Source organism: Miniopterus natalensis, chromosome 2 (assembly GCF_054644295.1).
Source record: "Miniopterus natalensis isolate mMinNat1 chromosome 2, mMinNat1.hap1, whole genome shotgun sequence".
NCBI lineage: Eukaryota > Metazoa > Chordata > Mammalia > Chiroptera > Miniopteridae > Miniopterus > Miniopterus natalensis.
The window spans coordinates 27,143,676-27,160,601 of record NC_142082.1 but is presented as its reverse complement, the minus strand read 5'-3'; the positions used below and the strand labels follow the sequence as shown (position 1 = coordinate 27,160,601).

Sequence of the window (16,926 nt, the reverse complement as noted above, 5' to 3'; positions counted from 1 at the left end):
TTTTATTTTTTGTATGTTTCTGAGATACGCACCTTATAGCACAAATGATACTTTTTTCCCTTCTCTTCTCAGTCTTCTATGTTGGCAGATATTAATAAAGTCAAAATATTTTTCTTGTCCAGTCTACATTCTTTCTTCTAAAGGTGGCAAAACCTGCTATATTTTTCTAAAACAGTTTTCTTATTCTGGAGCAGGTTTGCTTCTTGCATTGATTCCATACTTGTCAATTAGACACATCATTCAGTAAATTACTTGTCTTAAGAAGAAGTAAGATAAAAAGCAATGTGGCCAAAACTTACAATCCTGGATGTTTTTCTCTTTTAATAGTATTCTTCTGTGTCTTTCAGGCCCAGTGTCAAGATGTACGGAAAAGGAAAGAGCTAGAGTTGCAGATCCTGACGGAAGCCATCCGGAGCTGGGAAGGAGATGACATTAAGACCCTGGGCAACGTCATTTACATGTCCCAGGTCATGATTCAGTGTGCCGGAAGTGAGGTACTGCTGTGTGAGTGTGTGCTGTGAAGGTTTCTGCCCCACTGTGCAGAGAAGAGTAGGTGGGAACAGCAGTGGAAGAAACACATGGAAATGACACCAGCCATGTGCTGTTGGAATTTATTATTCCAGTCTCTCATTGGTTTCCCCGAAACCATTAAAAGGCCTTGAATGAAAATTAAGAGCTGAACATAATTTGCATTAAATGTTATTTATGTTTTATCAATGCTTTTTGACAGTCAAAATTATAAATACTTTAGAATGTTATGTTTTTATGATTGTGTAATACAAGATTTTAAAGGACTATCAAATGATGAGAACATTTTAATAGGACTCCTATCTTAAAATTTGTTGTCTACCTTTTGGTTTCTGGTATGTTAGAGGCTTAGCTGACTGTGTACTACTTGATCAGCTTAGAGATGCAGCCAAGAACAGTTATTGTCAAAGTCTGTATCAATATCAACTAAGAGATGGTATCCAGATGGGATTTTGATTTTAGATCCCTCATTAGGAGTTCAGTTTTACAAATGTCTGCCACAGTAGTATGTGCCTCTGGCCATGGGCTTCTTACCAACACTATCATTCTAGGAAATCTACTGTTTTCGATAGTTAGATCATTATACTTTTCTATTATGTATACTAATTGGTATTTGCTTATGGCAGGGGTGGGGAACCTTTTTTCTGCCAAGGGCCATTTGGATATTTATAACATCATTCTTGAGCCATTCAAAATTATCAACTTAAAAATTAACTATGAGCCCAGCTGGGAGTGGCTCAGTGGTTGAGCATCAACCTAGGATCCAGGAGATCTCGGTTCAATTCCCGGTCAGGGCACATGCCAGGGTTGCGGGCTCGATCCCCAGTCGGGGGTGTGCAGGAGGCAGCCAATCACTGATGACTCTCTCATCATTGATGTTTCTCTCTCTCTCTCTCTTTCTCTCTCCCCTCCCTCTCCCTCTCCCTCCCCCTCTCCCTCTCCCTCCCCCTCCCCCTCTCCCTCCCCCTCCCCCCCTCTCCCCCTCCCTCCATCCCTGAAATCAATCGAGATATATTATATATTATATAAAATAAATTAACTATGAGAAAAGCTCCTAGATTTATTGAATTTCTAGTCCTGCCAGCAGTTGGCATAGCAGAGCCAGACCAAATGATTTTGGCCTGCAGGCCAGACGTTCCCCACCCCTGGCTTATGGGAATCATAGTTGTCTTACAGGTTCTGTTTAAGTGAGAGATGAAATGAGATTCTTGTGATATCCCCACACAGTGAAAATTAGCAATTTGTGTTTCAGTATTCACGAGTTATATGTCCATTGGGTGTGCCAGAAGTGACATACTGCTGTGCGATTACCTCTTTTTGAATTTTATTCTATTTTTATAAAAAATAATGAACATGATCAAAATATACGAATGAACCATTTCAAACATGAAACTTTCAGGACAGTAAGAAAACTGAAACTTATCCTCACAATGCATATTTCTTCCTGCCTATGAAATTAAAAAATGATTATCAGCCCTTTAGGTACTAATTTGGATATCATAAGAAATCACAACTTTCTAATAGGCTACATTGGTTAAAAAAAAAAACCCAAATCTTTCCAGATTGTTTTTTAGTTATGCACTTTAAAATTTTATTTAAAAATCTATAGAAACATTTCCCAAAGTGTTTTCTTTGTAATATTAGATCTACAAAACAGTCACCCAAAAATTACTCAAAATTGTTATGATCACGAGTGAAAATATTATAATTAGTTGTAAAGATTTCTTTTTGACAGGGCTTCTCAGAGCCTAACAATGTATATTGTACATCTTTAAGAGGGGAATATAAGTAGTTTTCAACAACTTAGAGTATAGAATGTCTTTTTCAAGGCACTTTGCACATGGCTGGTGTTCTGGAGTCTGCTTGGGGACACTCATTCCTAATATTTCACTTCTGTGGGCAGATGTTAAATGGCAACTTGTGACAAGGGCTGTCTGCGTTTCACTTTCTGTGTCTCCTTTTAGGTCCTGGGAATTTCTGTCCCTTAGTTGTGGTCTTTGGGCTTTACTTATCTTATGGAAGTGAATGATTTTTAATACATAAATATGCTTTTAAGTCTTTCATGTGAACTAGATTAAGTTTACGGGATGGATGCAAACAACATTAAATTGACAAATCGGGAGTTTTATGGAAGTGCCAGGAATTATTAATAGACCAGAATTGATTTTAACATTTTATTCTACCCATTTTTTAGCATGAAGGGTCCACCTGTTTACCCCTGCCCCCACTAAAGTTTTACAAGTTCTTTTGTTCTGTTTTCTTCCGATCACAAAAAGAAAATTTTAGATTAATTGAAAAGAATTAATGGAGGAATTGAACCCCTTAACCAGGTTTTTAAAAAAGACATTACATGGGCTACTTGTGAGTCTAGGAATTCGTTCTAATTTTGTTTCCATTTAATTTAGCTAATATAATTTGATAGAGAGAAATACCTTAGCAGGAAATATAGTATAATGTTTCATAAGACTTAATTTAAATATTTGTTCTCACATCTGTAAATATGTTTTTTTTTAAAAAATTACTTGGGTTTGTTTGTTCTTTACATTAGGAAAAGAATGAAAGATACCTTCTGCTCTTCCCAAATATTTTGCTAATGTTGTCTGCCAGTCCCAGGATGAGTGGTTTTATATATCAGGTAAAACACATTTTAAATTTATATTTTATTGTGGATCTAAGAATCATTTCCAGGCATATTTTGAATTTTTGCATTAAATGTTCCCTGTACCTATTTATGTGTTGTATGTAGTGTTACGTTTATAGTATTATACATTCAAATATGTACACACATCTCCTGTCTATTTTGATGTCACTGTACAGACATCCTTGTATTAATCCTAAGCAGAAAAGGAAGGAAACGAATTAAATTTATTCATTTATTCATAAATTTATTAGAGCTTTCTCCTAAGGGCACAAATACTGAGGTGCAAGGCCAGCTGTATCACCCCCTGAAGTCATGTCTTGCAGTTGCCACTTTTTTCGTGGTCATTGTGCCATCGTGGATGCCGCTGTGGGCTGGGTGTGAGACAGTGTTTCAGGCTGAGATGTTTCATAAGTGGTGTAACACTGTAAGAGATGTTGGCAGATGTCAGGCGATATAAGTAGTAGTGAATGATCATTTAACCTCTTTATATTTCATAATTTCACTGATTTTCTTTGAGAAGATGTGAGAGCTGATTTAAGAAGAAAATGTAAGGGAATATCATTTTTTTTTTTTTTTTTTAACACAGTCATTCCTTGGTATCTGCAAGGGACTCCCTCTCAGATACCAAAATCCACAGATGCTGCTCAAGTCTCTCATAAAGTGGCATAGAACAATGCATACAGTTGGCCTTCTCCATCCTCGGATTCTCAGTCATGGGTAGAAAATACTGTTTTTGATCTGCAGTTGGTTGAATCTGTGGACATGAAACATGGATGCAGAGGTCCAGCTGTAATTTACAGTGCTGCTATTGGGTAGATTATATTTTCCCTGTATGTCTAGTAGGTGCTTCTGGTAAAGTTTTATTGCCTTTTTTCTATGTAGTTATAGAAGCTAATGCCTTTCCCATCAGTATGCAAAGACCTAGCCAATCACCAGGTACTGCTTCAATAGAAGTCACCATTTTGTTTCCTCTGAGTTGCATTTCTTCAGAAGAGTGTGTTGTTTTGTATTGTACTCAACAAGAACACTAGTGAATCCTGAGTCAAAAGTGTCTACAGCTTGTTTGTATCTCCAGAAAGCTTTGTCTGCCATTCAAAGAGGAGTTGGCATCACACAGTTATTCCAAAAGGGGCACTTCAAAATAGATAAAGCAAATATATATGAACAAACCCAGAAAAATAATGCCTCTTGATTTGTAACGCTGCTTCTGAGCAGATGTCTGTGGCTGATATAGCAGCTACTTAGGTTCCCCTAAACTGGCAGCTCCTGCTTTGTTAAATCACCCTGATAAACATAAAGCTGAGTCTTTTTTCGTCCGCTCTCTCTGGCTTCATGTTTTATACCTGAAGAGGCTGTGATGGTACCCTGCTCTGGCTGAGGAAGCAGAGGCTGCCCTTTGGGTCAGGTCAGGCCCCTACTGGCCAGGCTGGTGCGTTTGCTGGATGTTGGCATTGATGCACCTGGGAGACCTCATCCCATCAGTAGGACCTGTTTTCCTGCTCGGCACAATTTCCTGGGATGTGTCAATCTCTGAGTGCTGTGACCTATGTATTGTGAATATTTATTTCTGGCTTTGAGGGACATTAAAAAGCATTGAATCTAGCAATAGCCGGAATGTTCTATCCCTTGATGTTGATTTATTAGGTTAAATGCAGCCACACAGCTTTATTTCCGTAGAACTTCTCAAAGCTACTAATACACTTCTGTGTGTTATAAATCTTGGAAAGGAGTGTGCATTATACAGCATTTTTTCAAGTGCATCTGACCACAGAAGTTCCAAGCACTGGCTGTTTCACCTACCGAACGTCAGGACAGGCTTTCTCAGCCTGGACACTGTTGATGTGGTGAACTGGATCATTCTAGTCCCATGCACTGTAGGATGGATGTTCAGCAGCACCTCTGGCCTTCTTCCCTATAGGTATCAGGAGCACCCACATCTCTGTGACTTTGCCAGTGTCCTCTGCAAGACAGCCCTTCCCCCTTACCTTGCTGAGAACTGCTGTTTTCAGAGGTGTTGAGAGAGTCCTTCTTCGCAGACAGCTTGGCCCTAAACACTGATAGACTTTTCCTAAATACTTGGGTGGTCACCAGGTACCATGGAGACAGTTGGTCCACACCGACCCATCTACCTAACTCCCTTGTGCCATGAACCAGCTAGGCTACCGAGGCAGGAAAGGTTATCCGCCATATAGCCACAACACAATCACTGGACCAATAAAACATTATAACTTTTTATGTATTAATCCTGTAAACCAAAAGGAAAAATAAATGTTATGGGCTGTTTGAACTCAGGGATGTCTTTGTAAGGGTGGACGTTTTTGACAGAACAAAATTTCACGGACCTTTTGGTGTCAACCAAATGTCTCAGTGGGTGTTTTGGATAGGACCAAATGTCCTGCAAGGCTGTTGGCAATCATTTTCTGGTATCTCTCCAGTGACATTTCCTGTTTCAGTTCCCAAGTCTTCTGTTTTCAGAATGGACAGGTTGGCTGCTATGTTCTGCATTTTGTGCAGTGCCCAGCACAACTACTGACTTCCTGTCTGGTAGGCAACCAAGTATAACTTGTACAATTCCTCTTGCTCCAATTTCCTCCTTATTTTGCCTTCAGACATGGAACTTTCTCTGCATTTCTTTATGAAGCAAATCTGTGCTTTTCATAAACATGTCATTTAAAATAGCTACCATAGACTCTAGTTTATTTACTTATTTATAATGTGTAATGTTTTTGTGTCCTCATGTTTATATTTAGAGTAACTCACCAGTTGGGATTTATTTGTATTCTAGTTTGCTGCTCTGTATCTTTTTGATGGCTCAATTTGTTGATTATAGTAGTATGATTATTTGAGATAGAGGTTTTTTTGTACTGTACGTGCATCCTGGTACAAACAACAGCTTTCGTGGTTTACAAATGCAGTTCCTCTGCCATTTCTAAAACTATTTAGTATTTACTTTAATAACGGTACCTTCTTTACTAGAAAAGCACTAATTGTTTTTTTTTTTGGGGGGGGTCTTTTTTAGGGAAAGCTACCAACGACAGGAATGACAATCACAAAGCTTGAGGACAGTGAAAATCATAGAAATGCATTTGAAATATCAGGTGATAGGCAAAAACTTTGTGGATGCTATCTGTCGTGATGATGAGAGGCAGCTTACCATTTGTGTGTAGATCTTGCTTGACTATTTCAGAGGGCTGATGTTTAACGTTGTTGAATTATACTCTGGGTGTGTGTATGTGCATGTGTGTGCTTTCTACCTATTTTTCCATTTCAGCCTGTTTTTCTCATCTCTTCTAGGGAGCATGATTGAGCGGATATTAGTGTCATGCAACAACCAGCAGGATCTCCATGAATGGGTGGACCATCTACAGAAGCAAACGAAAGTCACATCTGTCAGCAACCCCCCCATTAAGCCTCATTCTGTGCCGTCTCATACTGTAAGGACCCTGTACTTCTCTTGCCTCCAAACTCCAGGGTCAGCTTTTGCTTGAGTTGTCAGCAAGTGACCAAGTAATTTAAAGCATTATCGATATCTGGATCAATAACGCACAATACTTGCCTTGTATTTCTCTGCAAATATTTATTTATCTCCATTGAATAGTGGATAGCTTCACAGTGAGCACTCTTGTGAAACAGCACTAAGTTGTGCTTTGTCACATGCAGTTCAGTGGCACTTGGGCAGGAGTTTGCTTCTGTGCTCAGAGGGCCTCAGAGACTAACGTACTGGGGGTTTTCAACAGAAACTTCAAGAGCATGCTTCTTCTGAGAAGTTTAACTGTATTATGTTTCATCAAAAAACAAAACAAAAACAAGTACTTATGATGATGAAAAGGACCAGATTCGTGTTAAAGGCATTACAATTTAATTTTCGACTCAGTATTTTGATTTTAAGAAATCCATTTCTATTAGAAAAGCTCAACAGCTCAGCTCATTGGCTTTTTAGATACTTAAACATTTCAAAAAAGATCAGTACCAAAGTGTCATTTAAAACTTCTCTTTATTGGTGTTTTTTGCTTAAGATATTGCATCCTGCTGCCTCCTAACCTAGGCTTGGCCGTGGCCTGAGCAGAACCTTAGGGGCATCCGAGAATCCGACTGCTTGGAGTCAGAGATGCAAGAGAAATGATAACCGGGTGCTTTTCACTGGATGCTTTTTTTAAAACTTAGTGGCACTAAATGTACTTGATTGAGGTATTTTTGATGGTGAATGTTCTCTTTCTGTTCTTCCTTGTTCTTTTCCATGGGCAGCTCCCCTCCCATTCGATCACCCCATCTAGCAAGCATGCAGACAGCAAGCCGGTGCCACTGACGCCTGCCTACCACACGCTGCCCCACCCCTCCCACCATGGCACCCCACATACGACCATCAACTGGGGGCCCCTGGAGCCTCCAAAGACCCCGAAGCCATGGAGTCTGAGCTGTCTGCGACCCGCACCTCCCCTTCGGCCGTCAGCTGCTCTCTGCTACAAGGAGGTGAGATTTGAGCAAAGTGTGACTTGACATCTGGACTTATTAGGTTGGTCGTTCTGTGCTTCATTCCAGTAAATTCAGAAGTAATGGAAAATCACGAATTTCTATCCATGGCATAAAAAATACAGATCAGCTTCTTTGAACTATGAAAGGTCTTCCTGCCCTTTTTTGTGTGTCATTTCCTTCTGCTGTTTGGGGGCCTGAGAGGGCTATGGAGACCTTCATGGGGGCAGCTAGTGCAGCATTGGACCTTCTATGTGCCTTTTATGGAAGGGTCTTTTTTGTGTTCACCATGGCCCTGCCTTGAGGAATCAGAAGCTTCACATGGGCTTCATCTGGGCCTCTTGCTGAGTCTGAAATTATTTTCAGCTTCCAGTCATGATGGGTCTCACTTTACTTTTGCATGCTATTCTGCTGTGCCTTATTACCCTTTTTCAAGTTTGAGATCTTGCCCAGGAACTCTACATTTACAAATAAAAAATGAAAGAAAATTATGACAGCTCTTCTCTTTGTGCACTTTGCTCTTTTCCATTCTAATCCAGAGTTTTTATGTGTATTATATGTAGGTAAAATATAATTCTCATCCATAAATAAGTGTTAACAGTTTCCTACACTCTCACACCAGGTTTTATATACCAAACCTACTTTGATTTAGAAAGGAAGTGTCTTGGGAACTACGTTATATGGTTATAATTAGTGAGTCAAAATATAGTTACTAACACAGGCATCAGAAATGATATATTTTTTAAAATCTATTTTGATCTTGTATTTTTAAAAATGCCCATTTGAGAGGGGAAAGTTGACATGTGCAGTCATTTGATGAAAATGAACACTTCTGCAAGAGTCAAACTTAGCACTTGAGGAAGCTTGATAATTGAAATCATGAGTATGAGCCTGAGTATAAGTTGGGAGTGTGGTCATTATGAAATGAATATTGTTACTGTGGATGTGATTGAGCATGAGTGTGGGTGAGAGTGTGGTTACTGTGGTTATAATGAGTGAGTATGGGTGAGGATGGTGAGCAGGGGAGTGAGTATGTTTATTGTGTGAGTGTGGTCACTATATTAGCATGAGTATGAATGTAGTTATGAGTGTGAGAATGCATGTGGTTCTCGTGAGTGTATGTTGTGTGAGCATGTAACTGCTTATTGTGCGTGAATGTGGTTATGATTGTGATTATTCTGAGTGTGAGTGTGACCGTGGTGAAGCACTATTGCCTGGAGTGAGTCTCCACATCCAGTCAAGGGCCAAATTTGTCAAAGAATCTGGAGCAGACTCTCCCTTAATCCTTGCTAGCAGTTCTAAGAGTCTTAAACACCTAAAAAAGTACTACATACATTATTATCAATTCTTTACATTTTTTTGTTCTTAATGAATTTTAATTTTTTGATATATGTGTTGCTGATGGTTATATGCCCAAGTCAGAATTTCTTTATTGTGGGAAGTTCCTTAAAGAATGTAGATATTTTTTCTTACCTAGTTTAGTGTTTACAGATAGCACAGGCAAGCACTAGTGGAGATGTCATTACTGGGGAGGAAAATTGGGGTAAAAGTGTTAAGCAGAGGAACAGAAAGGCAAGGGAAGATGTGTGGCAGTGAACATGAGCATCTCGTTTTGGTAAGTCTGGCTCCAGTTGCTTTGCTGGACCCCACGCTAGAGAAAAAGCTTCATGCCATAGTTATTGTACAGTATTACTGAGCACCGCAAAACACTTAGTGAAAAGTAACCTTACAGAGTATGGCAAAAAATGAAGTGGCCAGCCTTGCCTGGGTCAAGGAGTCAGTCGGGATGTGCGTGGATTTGTGCCTTCTGCATGTGTGAGCCTTGTCTGGTGCTTTGGCAGGAGCCTCTCCCTGTGTGCTTTGAATTAGGGAAGCCACAGAACACACACTGTGTTTATTTCTTTGTGAACTGATTTCTGCTGCATCTCTTAAGAGCTTTTTAAATATTTATTTTTACGGAAAATATTTTGAAGGGATACCTTTAAACATCAAGCTTTGTTCCTTCTGTGCCTTCAGTCTGATTCATCCCATAGCACATGTCACCTTCTGAGCCTTGGTTTCTCATTGTAAGATTCAGAAATGGTTTATGTAATTGAAGTGATGCAGAAATTAATCCCTTTTGATATTGATATTTAATACATGCTTGACAGTTGAAACATCACCCACTCTATTGGACTTTGTCCTGCGCTCAGTTTCTCACCTTCATCTCCTGCACAGTTTTTAGCATCTGTGTTATAGGATAAGAGGCAGACCGTTACGCTGTCAGCAGCTCTGAATTGGCATGAGTGCATCGTAGAGACAGCGCCTCGTCTTCTCTGTGCGTCTGCACTCAGAGCCAATAGGCTGATCTATACTCCCTTTTCTTCTCCTTCAAGGCCTCAAATATTTTCCTAAGGGACTAGTTCTTTACTTACTTTTCCTTTAAAAATAGCCTTGGGCCCTGGCTGGGGTAGCTCAGTCGATTAGAGCATTGTCCCCATACGCTAGGGTTTCAGGCTCTATTCCTGGCCAGGGCACATACAGGAATCAGCCAATGAATGCATAAATAGGTGGAACAACAAATTGATGTCCCCCCCCCCCCCCAAATCAATAAATAAAAATTTTTTAAAAATAGCTTTAGTTTCCTCATTTCTTTCTAGTCATCATCAGCAGATGGGTCTGCTCCAGAATTAGCAGCATGCGTGGATCTCTGTGCCCGCGCCAGCCAGCTGTCCTCTCTTTCCTCTCCAGAAGCTGCCAGCCTCCCTGCAAGCCTGCAACACCTCTGCTGTGTGTTGTGACAGGGCTGATGGATCCAAGTAACATGAGGGTTTTTATCAGAGTCATCGCTGTATTGTTGATTTTAAATTCTCAGCAGCTGGCAAAAAATCAAAATATGAGAAAAGTAGGAAACTCTTAAGAGTGAATGGCTGTAGTGATTTAATATTTTACACCTTCACAGTGACCCTTAGTGATACACCAGTAAAAATTACTGCCTTTGGAAATTGTCAGCATTTTTTTCTTTTTTTCTTTCCCTAGGATCTTAGTAAGAGTCCTAAGACCATGAAAAAGCTGCTACCTAAGCGTAAACCTGAGCGGAAGCCTTCTGATGAAGAGTTTGCGCTGAGGAAAAGTGAGTATGTGTGCATGAAGACATGGGTCTGCCTCACACAGGCACAGCACAGTGTTCATGGGATATAGCGGTGACTTTTCAAGGACTTCAGACATAAGTCAGGGTCTGAGCTTTATTGTCACTTCTAAAGGAAATTGTTGGAGCAGCGATAGCAGCAAACCACTGCAGTGTAGACACTTGCAAGCAGGAGAGAGACACTAGTGATGAAGCATGCGTGTGGTTGTCCCCTTGCTGGAACTGTTGGCTGTCTCTTAACCTGTGTTGATCACTTTGTCTGGGAACCCAGGCCAGGGGTGCAGGGTGACCTGGGACCACCTGCTCTTTCTGTCCCCCTATGTCCTGTGGTTTCTACGTGTCAGGGTTGCAACCCCACACTGGTCTATCACTGTAGGGCTCATTTTCCCCAGACCTATGTGCTTGTACACCCTTCACTGCTCAAGTGTAAACTTACGACATGCCCAGTATAGTATCGAATTCAGCTCTGGATTTCTCAGCCTTTCACAGGGAGTATTTCACACACAGGAGATGCTCAGTGGACAGCGTGTGAATAAGTAGAGCTGTTTAGAAGCAAGCAATTGGAGAGTTCCAGCATACACTGCCCACTCCCTCCCCATATTGAGCCCATTTCCCAGTGTGACAGGCAGGAAGGGTTCCATGTGAATAGATGGTGGTGGAGCTATCTGGCACTGCAGGAGAACCTTGGTGGGAGGTAGCCCTGCCTGGTGGGAACCTCAGGGAAGTTGTGGGATCTATCTGAAAGGACTCTGTCTCCCTGCTCCTCTGTCCCTGCTCAGCCTGCCTGCATCATGGTTTGTCACAGGTCTTCCTGACTTTTTGGAGCATTGCTCCTCATTTTCGCCATAACCATTTGGGACCCTTCAGGGATTCATTTCCAAAAGAAGGCTCCTGGGAGAGGTGTTTCTGGTCAGAACGTTTGGCCAACATCACCTGGAGGAAGGGTGCAGTAGCTATAGGTGGTCCCGGAGGCTTGGTAGCCTGAGTTTGAGCCTGCTCTGCCACTAGTCACTGTGAGACCTCCTTGTTCTTAGAACGGGGGTGATAATAAGTTGGGAGAAGTAAATGCAGTAACAGCCTAGAGGCTGCTCCGTGAACATGAGCTCTCTCACTGCCCCTGACAGGTGATGGACACTGCAGTGGGCACCACATGTTTGCCTGCCATCGTGATGGTCGTTTTCCTCAGATTTTGACAGTGTAGATCAGTGGGCACTCCAGGGCAGCTAATGAAATGGAGTGAGGAGGGCCAGACCTGGAACTGAACACCTGCTCTGCACTTACCAGCGGTGACTGGGGAGTGTTTGGTGGATCCCTTTGTTAACAGGCATTTGCTGGACCCCTTTAGTGTGAAGGCTCTGTGCTAGGCATTGGGACAGGCTGCAGATGAGATGCCATTCCCTTGGCAGATTAATTCAGTGCCTCTGTGTGCTAGGTGCACAGCAGTAAAGAAATGAAAGCCCCTGTCCCCATGGAGCTCTGTTTTAGTAGAAGGGTACAGATGGGAGACCAAATAGGCAAATGAATGATAGGGTGTTGATGTGAAGTGCAGGGGAGGGTGATGTGGTTGGGCCATTTTAAATGGTTGTTGGGAGGCCTGGGTGAGGGGGAATTTCTGAATAAGCAGCGTGAAGGGGTTGAGGAAACCAGCCAAGCAGCTCTCTGGGGAAGAGCTTTCTAGACACTGGCTCCACATCCCTAAGCCAGGAACCTCTGTGGTGTATTCAGGGGACAGTAAGGAGCCCCTGGCCTGGGATTCGGGTGGTGGGCAGTGACAGGGAGATAGTGAGAGATGGTTCCCAAAGATGCTAAAGGGCAAACTTGCAGCAACAGTCCAGTTATGAACAGAGGTCTTGATGGGACTTGGGTTTTAATAGGACTACTGACCTCTGTGTTGAACACATGGGCAGAGTTGGGAACAGGGAGACCAGGTAGGAGACTGTGCAGTAGTCCAGGGAGGATGACATGACAGCCTGGGCAAGGTGATTACAACGTACAAGTGAGTTGTGGGCAGAGTTCAGATTTTTTTGAAGATGGAACCTCCAGCAGTGGTTCTCTACTGGGGATGACTTTGCCCCCCAAGGGACATTTAGTAATGCCTGGAGACATTTTTGGTGTCACTAGTGGGTGAGGGTGCTGCTGGCATCTGGCAGGTGAAAGTCAGGGATGCTACTAAACACCCTACAGTACACAAGACAGCTCCACAGCAAAGAATTACAGCAGGGCCTTGAATAATGTTTTGTTATAGCATTGATGAGATGTCATAGGAACTTAACTCTTGTTTATATCAACTAGCGTGTGGTGAAGTTGGTTTCATTATATGTCATTTCGCTTAAAGTTGCAGAACCTATTGATGAGAAGACTTACAGTATCTGACCCCAAACATCAGTAGTGCCATCTATAGTTGAGAAACAGGCCCATGGGATGCTGTTGGATTGGACTCAGGGAGTGTGAAAGTGAGGCTTTCGTCTGTAGGCACTGTGATACAGCAGAGTTAACAGGACTCTGAGGTCCGGGGGAAGGTCTGAGCTGGTGGTGAGAATTTCAGAGTTGTTCCCTGTGCTTAGATTGTTTCTCAAGCTATGAAATTGAATCATCAGAAAAGAGAAAGGACCTGAATCTTAGGAGGTGGGGGAGGTAAGGAGCTAGCAGAAGAAGGACCAGGAGGTCATAAGAAAACCAAGGGTTTTTGTGTGGAGAAAACTTCATCTGTGTGGAACACTGTGTTAACTAGTGCCTGTGCTTAGTAAACCTGGCTCCTTTAAAGTCAAATCTTAGTTTTGTAACTTATTTTAATAATTTGTTACATTCAGAATCGTAGAAATTTTTCTAGTTTGTAGAATAGTCTGTGCCACATAGAAAATGTGCTGTCCTCTCATTCGTTTTCCTCCTTTAACCTTCCCGGGAAGCCGGTGCCCCCTCTGACTTCATAATGCTTTCTTGGCACTGAGGAGGTGGCTACTGTCTGTCCTTCTCTGTGTCTGAAGACAATAATCCAGTTACACCAGCTGCACAGAGGGAACGGCTTGCCCCTGGAAGTTACCTTGCAACATCTCCTGAAATTAAACTAGTTAAACATTATCTTTCTTACTCCTAAGAGAGGAGCTTATTATGGGAAACCTATTAAATGATTGGTCCCAGTTAGTGAATTTAAGTCAGTTTCTCAGTTGGTCTTAAACTCTTGGTACTGGGGTTTATCTTTTAGTAGGGAATGTTTGACTTGCTCTGTATACAGTGGTACCTCGGTTTTCAAATATAATCTGGAGTTCCGGAAGACTGTTCGAGTTCTGAAATGTTCGAAAACCAAGGGATCAACAGCTGACAGCTAGGCCTCCAGATCTTGCCCTCAGCGGAAGCCGTGTGGCATGTTCAACTTATGAGGCATGTTCGAAAACCAAAGCATTTACTTCCGGGATTATGGCATTTGTAAACCGAAATGTCCTTCAATGGAGACATTAAAAAACCGAGGTACCCCTGTATATCTATCTTACTATCATAAAGCGATGTCGAGGCTTTATTGTGCAACTTATAAATATTTCAGCATTCTGTTCTTTACACATTTTTATTACAGTAGGTGAACCTTTTAAAAAATACACCCAAGTAATATTTTAGAAAATCTAGGAAAACAAACTAGAGAAACAATTTAACCATAGTATCATGTGAAGTATGCTGGGTGTGAGGCTCTGTGCGCAGTACTAATACTATTAGATGCTGTTAAGTGTGGAAGATTTTATTCTCTGTGTCTGATTTCTGAGTGTGAAGCCAGTGTCTGGAATAATCCAAAGTTTAAGGAAGAGCTCTGGGATGACACCTTCAAGCTTTAGATTGTGCTTATAAATTTCTTAGATCAAATCTCTAGTAGGAATTCGTCAGGAAATGTTCTTTTTAAAGCCTCTGATAAATGTGGTCAGAACGCCTCTCTGGAGAGTTTTGCTTGTCTCCATTCCTACTAGCTGTGGGTGGAGGGAAGACTTTTTCTTTCCGCTATCCACATCAACATTGAGAATTGTCAGGTTTTTTCGTTTTTTGCCTGGCATGTGGAAAACTGATGCTTTGTTTTAATTTTCACTTCTTTTCTTAGTGAGTTGAATATTTTTTGTTACCGACTATTTTTGTGAACTGCTTGTTTCTAGCTCTTGCCCTTTTTTAAATTTCAGGATATGCGGTACTGTTTTTCTTATGGATTACTAAGATAACTTTTATGTATTTTGGGTATATTAACCCTTTGTCAGATATGTTGCAGACAAAAAATACTTCAGAAAACTAAAAATTTTTTTGATGTTATTATTTTGTAAATATTGGAAAACAGTTTGACAAGAAAATAAGAGGAGAGATTGTCTTGATTGTCATCATTTGGGTTGAGTTGATTTCGAATTCCTCCACTTAATTGTACTAGTTATTTTTAGATTGTGGCATGTTGTACTTGTCTTTTTTAATTCGATTGTGATATGTTGTGTATCTCTTGACAGGCACAGCTGCTTTGGAAGAAGACGCGCAGATTCTGAAAGTCATCGAAGCTTACTGCACAAGCGCCAAAACACGGCAAACACTCAACTCAAGTAAGTTTTACAGCAGTGTACTAGGAATTGTGGTGGTTCATTTTGTTTAAAATCACAATTAGAAGGAAACTGAGCTCCGGGGGCCTGTGCACGGCTCCTCAGTGTGCTGCCTCAACGGTCCTTAGTGAGTGATGCTTCTGTGGTCTAGCCTGACATCCCCAGATCAGTGAAAGGGTCTGAACTGTCAGTAAGATAACTGATTTCTAGAGAAGATTCTACTGGAAAACCTTTAAGTATAAGGTACTGCCAGAATTTATAAAGCTTTCTTTTGCTTAGAAAAGATGTATTCAGACATCAGCAGAAGATTCATTCAGTTCAGTTATTTAAGCTATTTAAACTGTTGGTGTGGTAGTGGGATTTTATTTATTTTATTTATTTATTAGCTTCTTAAAATTGTTGTTAAAAATATAAGCAAGCCTTCTTGTTTATAAAAGAGCAAGGCTTCTTTTAGTCTATGCCCTTTTGAAAATGATTATATTTAAAAATTTTTGGAAGTAGACACCAATCAGTTTATTGGATTTCAGTGCCACTGAAGTTACCTGCATTTTATGCTTGATGTCTAAAGTGAAAAAAATGAATCTACTGTGAGAACGATTAAAAGGGGCCTCCTTTTTTTTTTTTTTTAAACTTCCCTAGTACTTGAGAGTGGAGTGCAGCACAGTGGGGCAGATGGGATAGTACATGTGGTTTGTTCAGAAGAAAGGGGCCAAGTTTACACTTTGCTGATGCTGGGGCCACAGGCATCACAGGGGTATCCTTTTGAACTGTTGTTTCTTAGGTGGACTTTTTTTTTTTTTTTTAGAACTGGGTGGTTTATATATTACTCTGGCATAAAAATTGATGTCTATTATTTGTATTTTTGGTTACCTTTCCGCCCTGACATTTGGCAAATCACTTATCTCACCTTCATTTTCACTACCCGCAGTATGGTGATTGGAATCAGTGTCCTGTCCTGTTTTTAAACTAATGATGAGAAAAAGAAAAAGTGGGAAAAGAAATTTCAACTGCTTTAGGTTTGTTGAAGGTGAAGATAGGGCTAATAGGTCTAAACCTCAAGCGGCATCTACAGATAATCTAGAAACTTCCTTGTGCCCAGGACATTACATATCCCACCTATGACATTAAGACTTTTTACCCATATTCTCACTGGTGAACATGCCTTTCATAGTGACCAGTCACCAGAGAAGGAGAGAAATGGAAAGGCCTGAATGGACTGCGTGTGCATAAAATCAAGCAATCATTTATAATTACAGATTACTGTCATTTAAGATATTACATACAGTTTCATACATTTGATGAGATTGTGTTTTAAGTTAATAGGCTATAAAATGTGGCCATAGTTTTTTGGATTTTGAATTTGAGATGCTAAAGAATTACTCATCTCAACTTCAGTTATTTGAAATAAAAGAGCTTCATGTATGTTTTTGTGTGAGCTGCATTTCTTCATCCAAGAGACAGTGCCCTGTGATGTGCCTATGGCCTTGCTGCTTCTGGCTGCCTGAAAGGAATGGCCCGTAGTTTGTGCAGATCTTTTCTTATGTCATTGCCTTTATTATGTGTTTCTATTTCTCCTCTGCAAGAAAAGCATTGGACAATACATTGAT

At 40.9% G+C, this 16,926-nt stretch overlaps 1 protein-coding gene across 4 annotated transcripts in view; it reads left to right on the top strand.

Moving 5' to 3' along the window:
• Nucleotides 1-16,926, top strand: part of ARHGEF7 (Rho guanine nucleotide exchange factor 7) — a 123,764-nt gene that overhangs the window by 92,241 nt on the left and 14,597 nt on the right. For all 4 annotated transcript variants that reach the window (XM_087814225.1, XM_087814226.1, XM_087814224.1 and 1 more), the window contains 7 exons: nucleotides 348-494; nucleotides 3,077-3,163; nucleotides 6,189-6,267; nucleotides 6,464-6,603; nucleotides 7,415-7,639; nucleotides 10,658-10,751; nucleotides 15,233-15,322. In XM_087814225.1, the coding sequence (XP_087670351.1) occupies nucleotides 348-494; nucleotides 3,077-3,163; nucleotides 6,189-6,267; nucleotides 6,464-6,603; nucleotides 7,415-7,639; nucleotides 10,658-10,751; nucleotides 15,233-15,322 (862 nt within the window). The remainder of the gene's footprint in view (nucleotides 1-347; nucleotides 495-3,076; nucleotides 3,164-6,188; nucleotides 6,268-6,463; nucleotides 6,604-7,414; nucleotides 7,640-10,657; nucleotides 10,752-15,232; nucleotides 15,323-16,926) is intronic.